General features: G+C 36.9%; 1 protein-coding gene across 1 annotated transcript in view; it reads left to right on the forward strand.

Moving 5' to 3' along the window:
* The window catches only part of PRKAR2B (protein kinase cAMP-dependent type II regulatory subunit beta), a 76,226-nt gene extending 61,351 nt beyond the window's left edge, over nt 1-14,875 (forward strand). Inside the window, exons 5-11 of the mRNA XM_040061951.2 lie at nt 6,755-6,861; nt 8,109-8,262; nt 9,417-9,518; nt 10,087-10,161; nt 10,926-10,991; nt 11,114-11,252; nt 12,674-14,875. Coding sequence (XP_039917885.1) covers nt 6,755-6,861; nt 8,109-8,262; nt 9,417-9,518; nt 10,087-10,161; nt 10,926-10,991; nt 11,114-11,252; nt 12,674-12,807 — 777 coding nt within the window. The 3' untranslated portion in view covers nt 12,808-14,875. The remainder of the gene's footprint in view (nt 1-6,754; nt 6,862-8,108; nt 8,263-9,416; nt 9,519-10,086; nt 10,162-10,925; nt 10,992-11,113; nt 11,253-12,673) is intronic.

A 14,875-nucleotide genomic window follows, 5' to 3' on the forward strand; every position in this document is an offset into this window, starting at 1 on the left:
CACATAAAACTAAAACCCAGCAGAACCATTTGAATGTAAGGTTAAATGAGAGAGGAGAAAAGGTAACTTTCAGACCTTGAGACAACTTAGGACTTGCTATACACACACAACAGTGTCTTGAGCCCTCGTTTAACTAGAGTAATTTTTAAATATCATATAGGTAAATTTGCACGTATATATCTACAAATATCAATATTTCACATATTGTCTGTGATTAAAAATATAATAATTTAAAGAAACACCCATTCTCATACATTTCCCTGAGCCACATTCTTATGTTTTAAAGGCCAGCTTGTAGTCTAAAATCTATGAAATTACTTTAATTTTATGGAAACTTTCTTTAACTTTGTACATTGATGAGGATGTGACTGGTCAGTGAATGTGAATTCAGCAATGTATTCTGTAGTTAACTCCCTTAAATAAAAATTACTTTTTAAAAATTGACATTTTAACTTTTTTTTGCCTTAATAGGGGCTTAATCATTCGCCATAGTTGCTGTCACTCAATATCAGTTTTACTTAGCATGTTACAGTTTTAGAAAAATTACTTCAAGAGAAAAATATGAATTGAAACATGCATTTTCAAGAAGATGAGGTAAGGAGGTTTTGCAGAGGTACTTGGTTACTTTTTAGAGGACCAGATCAGGAAAGAACAGGAGACAGGTCTATCCAGATATTTGCTTTCTTAACTCATTCCTCTTCCAATGCTTGTCTTCCTGTTCCTCTTCCTAGGAAAACCTCTTCCTCTTAAGAGTATTGTTTATTGTCCTTCTCAGTTGTCTGCTTCCCCACTGCCAGAAACCATAATATGACTGTTTTGCTCCCAAGATTGTCATGATGTGCCAGGCTGGTTACTCTGCCTGCATGCACAAAGCACATCACCTGACACCCTCCTTCGTGCTCCAGGTGCTGGAGGTTACTACAGTGGGCTCTGAAGCTGCTCTCTTTCCCTTCCACTTTCACTTTGTGTAAGCCAGCAAGGAGAAAACTAGATGATGACCAAATGTCTTCAGCCCACACACAGGATAAACCTGAAGTTGCTGAAATTTCTCTCTGTTCAGCCTAGCAACTGTTTTATCACCAGGAAGAATAGAAGCAGCAGTTCATCTACTGGCCAAGAAAGCCTTCTACACTTCCTTTTTACAATATAATTCAGAGTTGTTCTTTTGGTTTTGTCTCAGAAGAGGAAGATGTGCTGGGGTGATTAACAACAAGCTATTTAGTTTGGAAATTACGGCCCATAGGGCAGCAGTTAAAAAACTTGATAAACCTTTTATCAGAGCAAGAGGCTGCCTCAGGGGACTGGTACCATCAAAGTTGAGCTGTGCCCTTGTACTTAAAGTCTGAATCCTTTCTTTGGCACAAAATCACAAGCGGTGTTAGATCATCTATTCTTTTCAGAGAAGTTTAATATTGGAGAGCTTTGCCCTGCTAATGCTTGTACAGAATATATAAAATAGGTCTTGACCCTTTTCTAAAAAGTAATAAATTATTCATATTGTTCACAAATATGCAAGAGCAATTTCTGGGCATATTGCCACTTATGTACCTGGAGTATTAGTGTAAGAGAGCACAAATATTGATTAATCAATTAGAATTTATTAACTTGAAGGAACATGAAAGAGAACATAATGTAACTGTTTTATGAATAGTGGAATCTAATACTTGAGGCCAAATCATTCCTTGAAACCACTAATAAAAGATTCTCATGCTGCTCTTAGGTTCTTAAGAATTTTGGTGAAGAATCAGAACTACAGATTTTTGGAGCAGTTAAGAGGAATATACACCCCACCCCCCATATATATATACACACACATTTATGCATATATAAAGTGTGTGTATAATATATACAACTGAGCCCAGAATGCCTGAGCATGTCAATACTCTGCCCTCCTAAACGACACAAAGGTGATGACATTGAGGTGCCTCTCCAGAGAAGAGCAATGGAGCTGGTGGAGGGTCTGGAGCACAAGTCCTTTGAGAAGCAGCTGAGGGAGCTGGGGGTGTTCAGCCTGGAGAAAAGGAGGCTCAGGGGTGACCTTGTCACTCTTTACAGCTGCCTGAGAGGAGGCTGTGAGCAGGTGGGGGTCAGTCTCTTTTTCCAGGTTACAGGAGCAGAGGAAATGGCCTCAAATTGGTCCAGGGGAGGTTCAGATTGGATAGCAGGAAAAATATCTTCACTGAAAGTGTTGTCAAGCACTGGAAGAGACTGCTCAGGAAAATGTTTGGGTCACCATCCCTGGAGGTATTGAACAGATGTGTAGTTGTGGTACTTGTGGTAGTTACAAAGTATGAAATGTATTACTGAGCCTGACCGATGGGCATGTGTGTGGAATTTGACAGGCAGGGTACTACTTCAGCATGTAACTTTGTGGAAGACGGTTAAGGCATGTTCTCAAGGAAAATACTATTGCTTGAAAATATTGATTGTACATTGAAATACAAAGTAGTCTTTGATGGTGAAGAAGCGAATGCATTTTCATTAGTTTACAAGTGGATATAACATAAGAGAATTAAATATTTTGAACTGGATCAATATTGCTGCTAACATTTTTATAAGAGTTCCCCTGGAGTATATGTGCATGTTTTTGTTTTGAAAAACAAATGTGGAGAGGTGGAGACATGAATTCTGTAATTTATCTTCCTCTACAAGGTTCAGAGTTGTTGATTTAAGAAGTCCTTTTCTTCCCATGGCTTCCTTGCCTGTATTTTGCTAACATTCTCTACCTCTCTCCCCCTCCTCACACCCTTTGGCATCTGGGAAGGACATGCCATGGTCTACCAGCTCTCTTGACTAAAAGCTGTTTTGCAAGAACATACAAGTGACTAGATTTTTAATCTGTGTGAGATATATACTAAATAAAATCTCATTTTAATTATACTTAAATCTATTATCTAATTTTTGTCAAGAATTTTTGTTGAGATGTGATTGCTATGTTTGTTTGGTGGACTCAAGAGAAACTGAGGTTAACATACTGTTGTCAAACAAAGCAACATGCATCTGGAGGACAGTATTTTGTGATACAAAGTCTATGAGAGGAGAGTCATGAGTATTTAGTTGTAGTTTTTCACCTGATCTGGCAAGAGGCGTGGAATCACACACTGTGCCAGGGGCTGTCCTTGGTAAACCAGTTTTCATTCCTGTGTGGGGCTTTGTTCTTCTAAATCTCATCATGTCTTTCGTAAGCCATTGTAAACATGCACAAAATTCTGTGCATTTCGTTATGGAATGGCAATGCAATGGGTTTGCACACACCTTACTAATGCAGGTCTTACTGGCGTCACAGGAGCATGGTGGGACAATTCCTGTGACTCCACTGAGATGGAAGGATACAGGGTCTTTAGGAAGGGCAGGAAGAGGAGAGATGTAGGTGGTGTTGCCCTCTGTATCAATGGCCAGGTGGAGTGCATGTAGTTCCACCTGGGGATGGGTGAGGAGCTGACAGAAGCTATGGGTCAGGGTTAAGGGGAGGCAGGGACAGGTGCCATTACAGTGGGGGTCTGCTACAGCTGCCCAACAGGAAAACTGGGCATGAGGTCCTCTACAGACAGATTGGAGCAGCCTCACTTTCACAGTTCCTCATCCTCATGGGGCACTCCTACCACTCCTGACATCTGTCAGAGAGACAACACAGCAGGGCACAGGCAATCCAGGGGATTCTTGGAATGCATTAACATCCTTCTCCATGTGATAGAGGAGCCAGCAAGAAGAGGTGTTATGCTGGACCATTAGGAAGTTAATTAAAGCACAGACTGAAGTAGATCTGGCCAAGGATATCCAGGGTAACAAAAAAAAGCTTTTTTAGGTATGTCAGTGATAAAAAACAGACTAGGAGAAGTGTGGGTCCTCTCAGGAAGGGTACAGGAGACCTGGTTACCCAGGACATGGAGAAGGCTCAGGTACTCTACGACTTTTTTGCCTCAGTCTTTACCAGCAAGTGCTGCAGCCACACTGCCCAAGTTGCAGAAGGTGAAAGCAGGGATGGGGAGAATGAGGAGCCACCCACTGTAGAACGGCCCCAGCTGGGCTCATGAACACCTAAGGAAAATGTAGGAGCATAACTCCATGGGACCTGACAAGTTACATCCATGGGTCTCAAGCGAACTGTCCAAGGATGTGGCTAAGCCACCACTCATTTGACAATTCATCGCGGTCCAGTGATTTGAAAAGGGGAAATATAAAAAAGGAAATGAAAAATACTCAGGGAGCTACAGGCCAGTCAAGTCACAAGAAAACCCCCTCATCCTGTTTTCATTTTATGTGTTTTTTTGAAGATAGAACTGCTTTAAGGAAGAATTTAGACTGCACCATTTTACAAAGTACTAGAATTAATTCTGTTTATTTAACAGATCTGATTTTTAATTGCAAAATTACCTATCTTTATCTTTTCAAAGTAACGACAGAGGGTGCCAGTAAATTGAGCCTCAGTCTGGCAGAGATTCCAGAGGATTCACATAGAGCAAACTGGGCAAGTTATGTAATTCTCGTGGTAAAGGCAAAAACAACATTCCTGGATTGGTTATTGCAGTCTGCTTTGTCTTAATTTAAAGTGGAAAATTTTAGAAGAGGGACCACTTGTCTTTAAGTTAGTTGCAGTTTATTTAGGAAGTTAAAATAAATGTGCAATGCTTCAGCAATTAATAGACTCTCTAATATTAAATATCTTAAAATATTTAAAACATTTTAAAAAGGGAATTGGATTTGTGAATTCTATTCTGTTGCAGAATTACAGACTGGAAAAGTTGTAGTTTTATGAGCTTGATTCATAGGTACGTGCTGAGAATGTTTTAACCAGAAATCCAAGATGAAGCACACTGAATAAAGATTTTAATTATATGTATTATTCCTCTATTACAGGAAATAACCATCTTTTTGGTTTAACCTTTTTTCCCAAGATATCTTGGAAGTATTTTAAGTTCTGGGGTTTTATGCACATATAATATATTTTTCTTGCATTGCTTGCACTTAGATGATAACACAGCCTCTAGCCTCCCATGAAGTGGGGAGCATTCTGCGTGTTCTCACTTGTTTTCAAAAGGCAGACAAGGACTGTTGGTTGGGGAGCCACTTTGCCAATTCAGATGTAAAGCCAGAGAAAGGGAAGGTGCTGCTTCAGTGCCTTAGACAAGCTGATGTTAGGTCAATTTTTCCGATTCTGCAGGAATTCTTTTTGTTTATATAGAGAGGACTGAAAAGAATGAAGCAATACTATCTATTCATTCAAGCACAGAAGCTTTTAAATGGTAACTGCTGTACATAGTTTTCAGTCTCTTCCAATGGCACCCACTCACACTTTCCTTTCTCTGAAATGAGCTATAACACATCCACTGATATCTGAAATGATCCATCTTCTTTCAAGTACGTACCTGTCTATACTAACAAAGGTACTAAACAGAGACACGGTTAAATGATTCTTTGCTGGCCTAGGAGGGCTGCATGATGTCTCCCTGTACTTTACCGCGATCGACTGTACTAAGGATGGATTCTGTTGTTCTTTGTGCCCACACCCAGCTCTGTGAAGGAAAATTTATCTTCCATTTTTCAAAAAGGCTTGGCTAGCATGATACTGCTGGTATTTTTAAAAGCTTTCAGTAAGTAAAAAATTCAGCAGCATAAGGATGGAATTCATTACAACTAATTTATCTGTCTAAAAACTGTGAGTAACTGGGAGTTACGGTAGATCTCTCCATCCTCAGAGGAAAGAAAGGGAAATCTCTAGAGAATTATTCTGAGCTATTTTGTATGGTTATATCTGTCCATGGGCTGCAGCAGGACTCTAAAGGACTGACTTAGACTGATGTTCTTTGGAGAAGCAAATGCCATCCATCTTACAGTAGCTGGGAATGCTGTGAATTGAACCATTGCACAATGCATATCTACAGGCTTTTTCTACCATGGTTTTCACTAGAATCTGCTTGTTCCAATATGATATATACTTAATAAATTTCAAGAAGTACGGTATAGAATTTTTGGCATATTGCAGGATAAACCAAAAATAAAACTTAAAATTTTAAGTTACCTTTTTAAGATTCTTAATCCACAATGAGCTGTGTTTGGGTTTTTTTAGATGTGAATAGTCAAGTTTACATCAAATAAGACAAATTAAGTAATTAGTGCTTTTTTGTTGTTGCTATTAGACTATCGTAATTCAAATGATCCCATTTCCTTAGTCTGTTAACATTTCTCTGTCAACAAAGTAGTTTTGTAGCCATGTGTAAATTCCTACTTCCCAAAGAATACAGCATTTATTACTTACTCAGCCAAAGCACTGCAGACCTTTATGGTTACATCTGCCCCAACACTCTGCAGGCATTATATAACTAAGACTTCCAAAATAACAATCATTTGGAAACTAAATTCTATAAGGAAGTTCTAAAGACATAATTAGGTAAATGCATCACTTAGAATTATGGATGCAGTTTGGGTTTTTTTCAAGGGTATAACATTACTCAGTTGTGAAGGGTAAAATTCTGTCTTTGGGTGGTCATGAGCAAATTATATTGCAGAAGAAAATCTATTTTACCATTTGCAGTGATAAGTGGGAAGCTGTGCTCTGAACACTGGAAGAGGAGAAGCTGACACTGAATACTAAATAGAACTGCCTTTCCATTATTGATCCACGCATTTCTGTAGCATGAATATTCTCCGCCATTAACATTTTTTATCTGCATATTGGGAAGCTGGCCAGTTGGTTAATTGGAAGCGTAAAATTTTAGAAGCAGATAATTTCTTGTCTTTGTGCTCTTTTAAACAGGAACAGATGTCTCAGGTGCTGGATGCAATGTTTGAAAAGATGGTTGAAGGAGGGGAACATGTAATTGATCAAGGGGATGATGGTGACAACTTCTACGTCATTGACAGGTGAATTGCTGTGTCTCATTATAGCACAAAGTACCATGCAAAAGTCCAGTGGGAAAAGTCTGTATTCTATGAACTTGTACTTCACGTTTGCATTACAGCTTTTCCCCTCATACTCAGTGACAGGACTCATGGGAGTGGTCCAAAGCTGTGCCAGGAGTGGTTCAGATTTGACATTAGGAAGCATTTCTTTACCAAATGAAAAAGGCTTCCTAGAGGTCAGTGCCCCAAGCCCGTCAGTGTTTAAGGGGCATTGGGACAGTTCTTTTAATAAAGTTCTTCCCTTTTGGGCAGCTCTGAAGTGGTCAGGTAGGTGAACAAAATTATTGTTTTAGGTCCCTTCTAACTGAAATAGTAAATCAGATCATCATAAAAGCATGTCCAGATTCTGTGCTGGAAAGACAGATATTTTTCAGCCTTGTGAGGTTACAGTTTGTCATCTCTTCCAAAAGGCTGCAGGGACTTTACAATATTCTGTCAGCCCTGCAGTTTTTAGGTGTAGGGTATCACCTCTGTGTCCCTTATCAATGAAATAACTGCACAGATTTTTGCAATACATTCACATGATTTATCAATGCACACCATAAAATTATTCAGCACAGAAGAAAATGATGGCTCAGCATCAATGGGCATGGGAACTTCATGTTTTACAGCATACCAGATTTTATTGCATTTCCAAAGGAAAAAAAAAAAGCTATTAAGTTAAAAATGGAGAGAAGAAATGCACATTAGAAAAATGCATATATTTATTTCATGATCTTAAGTTGCTTTTCAGATACATTCCTTCTGTTTCCTGCACCTCTGTTGTTTCATTAGAAATTACTACTTTAAAATATTTAAAATATTGAATAACCTGTATAATTATTTCAGTGATCCTATCACAGCAATTTTGCAGACTTGACATATGTAGTTAGTGTTGTTAAAATGAAATTAAGAAACAGATTCTAAGTTAGATCTTAATTTTTAATAAGTTCTGGTGATAAATAGATCACTGTACATCCATTCTATCTTTAAACTGAGTTAATGTAAAAACTAATAATCCTATCCTTCCCTTTAAAGAGGGACCACTTTTATTATTTATAGAAGTCATTGAGATGTCTTTACAAGGTGTTTAATACCATTTAAGCAAGCAAATATGTATTTCAAATGCTTTATCTTTGGAATTGATGGTATAAAAAATATAGTGAGAGGCTACTTAGCAAAGGCCATGGCTGGATTCTATTAATTGTATTTATATATTTTATTAACAGAGGTACATACGATATTTATGTAAAATGTGATGGTGTTGGGAGATGTGTTGGAACCTATGATAACCGAGGATGCTTTGGTGAGTTGGCCTTAATGTACAATACACCCAGAGCAGCTACAATTATAGCTACCTCTCCTGGCTCCATCTGGGGTTTGGTAAGTAGAGTACTTCTTTTAAGCTATTTTTAAAAATATATATTTTATATCGATCTCACTTGCATGCTATATCATCACTTAAAAAAATATATATATAATTTCAGAAAGTTATTTCTAGAAATCATGAGAAATCTCAACACAATGCTATCTTTTTCCAGAATCCATAGATGAAAATCTGAGGTTTAATATAACACTGATTTTTTAAAAAAATATTTTATTTTATTTTAATTGCAATGTCCCAAATTGAAAAGCACAGGTAATTGTATATTAATACCCCCCCCCCCCCCCCATGCCTTGATTGGAAATGCCTTTGTTTCCAGAGAAAAATTCCAATATGAGGTTATTTACTAGGGTAAAAAGATGGCCATCATCTTCAAGATTGATCTAATGACTGATCCCAGGATTGAAATGAAACATGTGGTTATTCACCAGCTTAATCCCTGTGACTTTTGGGATGTTTAGGACACTGTAAGAATGGCTTTAGATTAAATTGGGTTGTGTTGGCCAGTGAGTCCCCCCGCCCTGTGGCAGTGAAGACCTTCAGTGCATTTTCCCTCTGCCCATCACCAGAGCACAGCCACACAAGGTTAAGAGAAGAAAACACCATATGTGTAGTTTCTCCATCTGCCTGGTTCACTTTCATGGCCAAATCCTAAGGAATGTCCAGTTGGCTGTTCCGGGCAGCAGGGAGCCTCGTTCTGCTGAAACAGCAGAAAGTGGACTGTGACCTAAGACCCAGACCCGTGGATTTTGGTTTTTACAAAACCGTAAAAGCCTCTTTGAGTACGTATCAATTTGTATGGGACCTCAGGGTAGTGCATAAACTTTGTAAATTAAACATTTAAATGTTGAGGATTTCCTAAATATCCTAAATTACCCTCTCCGTGTTCACTGCTGTAAACTCTGCCCCCTGTACGTGAATTCGGTGTGCATCCTGCAGGGATTTTCACAGAGATTTTCAGGTAAATTTTAGCTCCTGATTGACCTCTAGAGGAATCTTTCTCAGCTGACAGTAGGGAGAGACCAGCCAGCTCAGTTGACAGCTACACTGAGTGACTAAAATTGGGTAATTTGATCGTATACAGCCAGTTCTTAAGTATTTTCTAGCACATATTTTCAGTTAATAAACTCTCTTTTTCTCTTTATGTTTACAGGATCGGGTAACATTCCGAAGAATCATTGTAAAAAATAATGCCAAAAAGAGAAGAATGTATGAAAGTTTTATTGAGTCATTGCCATTCCTTAAATCTTTAGAAGTAAGATTTCTATTGCATTATTTTAATTGCTGTATTGGAGGTACCTGATAAGGTTCTGCTCTTGATGACATTAAATTTGGCATCCAAAGTGTCTCCACAATAGAAGTTTGCATACTTTTGTTTCAGAGAAAGACTACGTTTAATATTTTTTTAAAATTTAGAATAATTTTTTATTGTTTGTATTGTATTTTAAAACATAAATTAACTTTATTTTCAGTTTCACAAAGCTTAGTTTTACTATATATTAGGCAACAAAGTTAAACAATGACTTGGGGAATTTAAAAATACTTTCATTTATCAGCTATATTTTTGCATGCATGCTTTCCTAAACATAATTTTTGAAGGCTCCTAACAAAAATGGAAGCTTATCAGAATAGCTGCTGAAACTGTAACATACCCTCTGGAACACTATTCAGCAGTTCTTTTCTTAATGGCAATCAAAACAGGAAAAAAAAGATACACTATTCTGTACAAAAGATTCACAGAACAAAATATGAAAGGGCTTTGTCAATATATACTATCATAATTTTAACCAAATATTCCTTACATTTTCTTTTTCCAAATGAAGGTATCTGAGCGTTTAAAAGTGGTTGATGTGATTGGTACCAAAGTGTACAAAGATGGAGAACAAATCATTGCTCAGGTACAGTTTCTTCCTAGTTTTAGTTTTTCTTTCATAACAGGTAATAACATCATAACAGTAATCATGTTATTTATAGACAATGCATACTTTTAAACCCTATTTTTCTTTCTCACATAAACAAAATCAGTGAATCTTAAATGTAAGATGTGGTTATTTTGTTTCAAAAGCTCACTTTTAACTTATACTTTCAAGAGCAATCCTCTTTGCTGGTATAAATGAAAGAGTCAACATTTTTAGTATACTTAAAAATTCAAACTTTTAAAATATGCCTTCAAGGAGTAGCATTGAAGACTTACCTTGGTCTTGTTAAAATATGGTCAACTTGTCAAGAAGACAGAAGTAAACTGTTCAGGATAGGCAACTGTGATTGTCTTGCCCCAGGGTAATTAGTGGATATCACATAGCCTCTGGAGGCTTTTTATACTGGAAACTTGCTAAGGAAAATAATTTGGGAGTAACACAGAAGTGGATAAGTGGTAGTAAGGATCCTAAAAATCTCCCACAACGTCGGTTTGCTCTGCTTTTTTGTGTAAGGCATAGTCAGCTATGTCTTTTCATGAAAAGGCCATGCTGTCAGTTCTGTAGAGATGTTTTGATTGTTATGTGTCTAGAGTATGGTTTTTAAATTAAAAGTGGTTTCTTTTGCAATAGGTATCAAAAAGAGGAGCTTCAAGGCAATGGTTGCAAATATTTTGATGTTACCAGGGAACTGAAGGGGAAATTTTACACTTTTTTTTACTCACTTTATTTTTTTTCTTGTGCAGGGTGACTTGGCTGATTCTTTCTTTATTGTGGAATCTGGAGAAGTAAGGATTATAATGACAAGGAAGGTAAACATCTCTAAAACAACAACCTTTTTTTTATTTTACCACTGTCACTAACTTTGCTTATGAAATCCTGAGGTGGGCAAATCTCTCCTCTAATATTCTTTTTTTTTAACATGATATTTCAGGGTAAACAAGATCTAGAAGAGAATGGAGCAGTAGAAATAGCTCGATGCTCAAGAGGACAGTATTTTGGAGAACTTGCTCTTGTAACTAACAAACCCCGAGCTGCTTCTGCATTTGCTCTTGGCACTGTCAAATGTTTAGGTATTAGTCTATACTATTTTATCTCTAATATAAAATTATATATAATCTATCTGGTTGCTTTTACTGTGACTCTGTCTTTCTCCAGAATATAAGATTTAAAGCTGTTTCAGTAATCGCCTATTATTGAGCATTACTATTTGCGTTACTTATCTGCAAAAATTACTTACAATTGATAAACACTATTACACACAGTTTCCCCAACATTTCTCTGATTGTATGGAAGTAAAAATTGGTGTAGGACAGTACAGAGTATTGCTGCAAACTGCTTATAGCTATCAGATAAATATCTAATACTCTGCAGACAGGTGAGGTGTTTCTTTTCTCAGTAGACTGACTCATGTAAGAAATAATTCTGATAAAAGCCCTGTGCTTTTTTATCCCCATGACTTAAGCTTTTAACAAATTCTTTCGTCTTCACTAGCTGTTAATTTAGTCATCCCATCACACTGGAGTCTCAGGCACAGGAAGAGTGAAGACTGTAGGAGTTGTGCTCATAGGCAACCCTTCACATCCATTGTCTGATGTTTAGCTCCTAATTATGGGAAACCCGTAAACTGCAAAGATAGATTTGGCATTCCTGCATAACAAAATGATGACCAAGCCAGTAACCAAAAAGTTTCTCTATTTTTAAAAATTTCTAACTTGAAACACACAGAGATGATCAGGCAATAGAGATCAAAGATATGACAGATGGGAAAAAATAAGAGGCAGTGGTGAGGAAGAAGTCTATTTTGGCTAAATAACAAAGATCTCTAGCACTTCCCAAACAGCAGAGATCTTGAACATTTCTCAGGAGACAAGAGATTACTGGCCAACAGGTCGGAAGCATATGAAGTTTCCTCCCTGGCCTATTGGCTGGAACTATAGAGTATCACATTACATGATCAGATAAAGAAAATATTCTGGTTGGCTGTGCACTGACATTATATGTGAATTACTGTCTTCAACTTTTTGCACATTTGCTGGAAAAACAAGTATTCAGTACCACTTTCACTTTGGGTGGAAGCAAGCAAAAGGAGCAAGGAAATAGGCTGTTAGAGTCCAAATACAGCCAACAACATCACTTAAAGTTGTGGCTTTTTGAAATCTCAGGGGTCTTACACTTCATTTTGTGGAAGAATCCAGGCCCCCTCAGACTTCTTCAGAAGCTCTTAGGTAACATATATCTTACTATGAAAATATTTTAAAAATAAGGACCAGAGAAAGTTCAAGTTTATGTATGAAGTTTCAAGACAGCAGTGTGTCGGTTGATCTTGGTTTTGCTAAGGTAAACGGTTCCCTCCCGTGTGAACAATGTGTATGCCTCAGTAGTATCTGCTGTCATTTAAAATCTTACACTGGAATATCATAAATACCAGGATTAGTGTCTGTTACTGATGAGCACATAATATTCTTTCTCTTTCTCTCCCTTTTTATCTTAGTTATGGACGTGCAGGCATTTGAAAGGCTCTTGGGACCTTGTATGGAAATTCTGAAAAGAAACATTGCAAACTATGAGGAGCAGCTAGTTGCTCTGTTTGGAACAAACATGGACATTGCCGACACCAGTGCATGAACTAAACATTGGAGCAACAAGATCTGTTATGAGAATATAGCACAGTAGTGGTTAGTCCACTGAGAAATTGTCTCTCTTCCTATAGATGCCAAGCATTTTCTGTGATTTTAAGAATGGGATTGGGGTTTTTTCGTTTGGTTTGCTTTTGGTTGGGTGGTTCTTTTGTTTTTGTTTTGTTGGGTTTTTTGGTTGTTTTTTTTTTTAATTACGACAGTGGAAATACTAGTAAAGAAAATAGCAATTCAATAAATTGAGGGCTTGATTTTTAAAAGTGCTCAGAATTGATGGTTCCATCTGATATAAGGACAGCCTGCAGTAGCCCAGCACCTTTGAAAATCAAGTCCTTTAACACAGCATTTCCTTAAAGAAATTATTGTTTTAAAAAAACCCACATGTGATGACTTGTTAAACCAGTTTCTGTTCTTCAAAAAGGTTACATCTTTTCTGGAAAGACTGTTAGTTTGAATGTGGTATGTTGAAAGTATTAGTGCACACAAAGTGTTTATATGTATTAATACAGAAGATATACAGTAGATATTACTTTTTGACTCTTACAGTTGTCATGATTTTTTGTTGCATTTATCACAGATGTAGTGAATCACAAGATTAAGCATGACAATGCGTTTTGTGTAACGCTCATGACCCAAATCTGGTTTTTAACATTTCCTAATTCGTTTTAAAGTCCTCTTTGTTTAATATGTCATGTTTCAGCACGACATTGTAATATCTTATGCAATTTAGAGGACTTGTATATTTTTGCAATAAACGGCATTTTTTATTAGTTACATGAATTCTGTTCATGAGTGAGGACAGCTGACAAATTAACCTTAATGCTTTCAAGGCAAAGGCATGGGTCATTGTCATGTTCTACCTAATCATACATAACCTATATTGTTTTCCTTCCCCCTTGTTTTATATTTATGCATTTTGTCTTTATTTATGCTTGTTCTCTAGTTAACTTCTTTTCGAATCTCACCTTTTTTATTGTTAAATATGTTTCAAGTTAAATGATCTCTGTATATCTCTCTTCTTGCAGTCTAATCTCAGCTATCAAAGATCAGAGTCAATTACTGAAGTGATCGATATCAAAAGCCATGCTAAACTGAGCTTGTCCTTGAAAATCCTTAACAGGAAGTGCAAAAATATTTTTAATTTGAAAGATCAATGCTTCCAAAGCTTTGCACACATCTGTCATTTTTAAAGCTAACACGTCTTGCTTTCAAAAACCTGTAGGTCATCATGAAATAATGTGTTCAGCCATATTAGCATGGGGTACCTTCTGAGACTGAGGAGAGAGAATATCACCTTAATTATGAGCACGGGGCACATTGCTAACAAGGGTGTGTGACTGGAAATTTCAGGCACAGTCCAATTTCAATCCTGCTTACTGCCCTGTCTGTTGATGTCCGTGGACAGCCAGTGCGAGTACTGGCGATGGGCAGCTCGGCCGAGATGACACTGCAAGAGTTGTAGGAAGGCTGCTTGTGCCCTGATTCAAACACCTGAATTGTAACATCTTTCCTTCTTAGATAATGACTTTTCTAATGCCATATATTTGTGTATGTTGATGTAATCATTATGCTACAGTTAGTGATATGTTCTGACAATTAATATAATCATACCTGTATATGAAATTATGATTATATAATATGATAACGATATATAATTTATATCATATAGTATGGTATAAATTATAAATCAGATTCCTAACAAAATACAATCTGAACAAAATTTACAAATGTAATTTTTTTTAACCTAGAAACCTGGTATGAATCATTGCACATATGATAACTTGCCTTTGTACTTTTGACTTATGGGAAAAAGAGAAGCCTGTTATACTAGAAGGAAATATCAGGTAACCAAGATCTACACTCTTGTCATTCTGTATGCTTAATCTCTAAAAGCTACCTATATTTTGCACTGGCTTGATGTGATTAAGAAAAATGCTAGAAATTACTTGTATGGCAGTAAACTACAATCAAGGCCATAAATGCCAGTCATGATATTTTCAATATTGTTGGTTATATTTGAAGTTTCCTTACAATAAACAACACTTTTATATATAAAA

This window comes from Hirundo rustica, chromosome 4 (genome assembly GCF_015227805.2).
Source record: "Hirundo rustica isolate bHirRus1 chromosome 4, bHirRus1.pri.v3, whole genome shotgun sequence".
Taxonomy (NCBI): domain Eukaryota; kingdom Metazoa; phylum Chordata; class Aves; order Passeriformes; family Hirundinidae; genus Hirundo; species Hirundo rustica.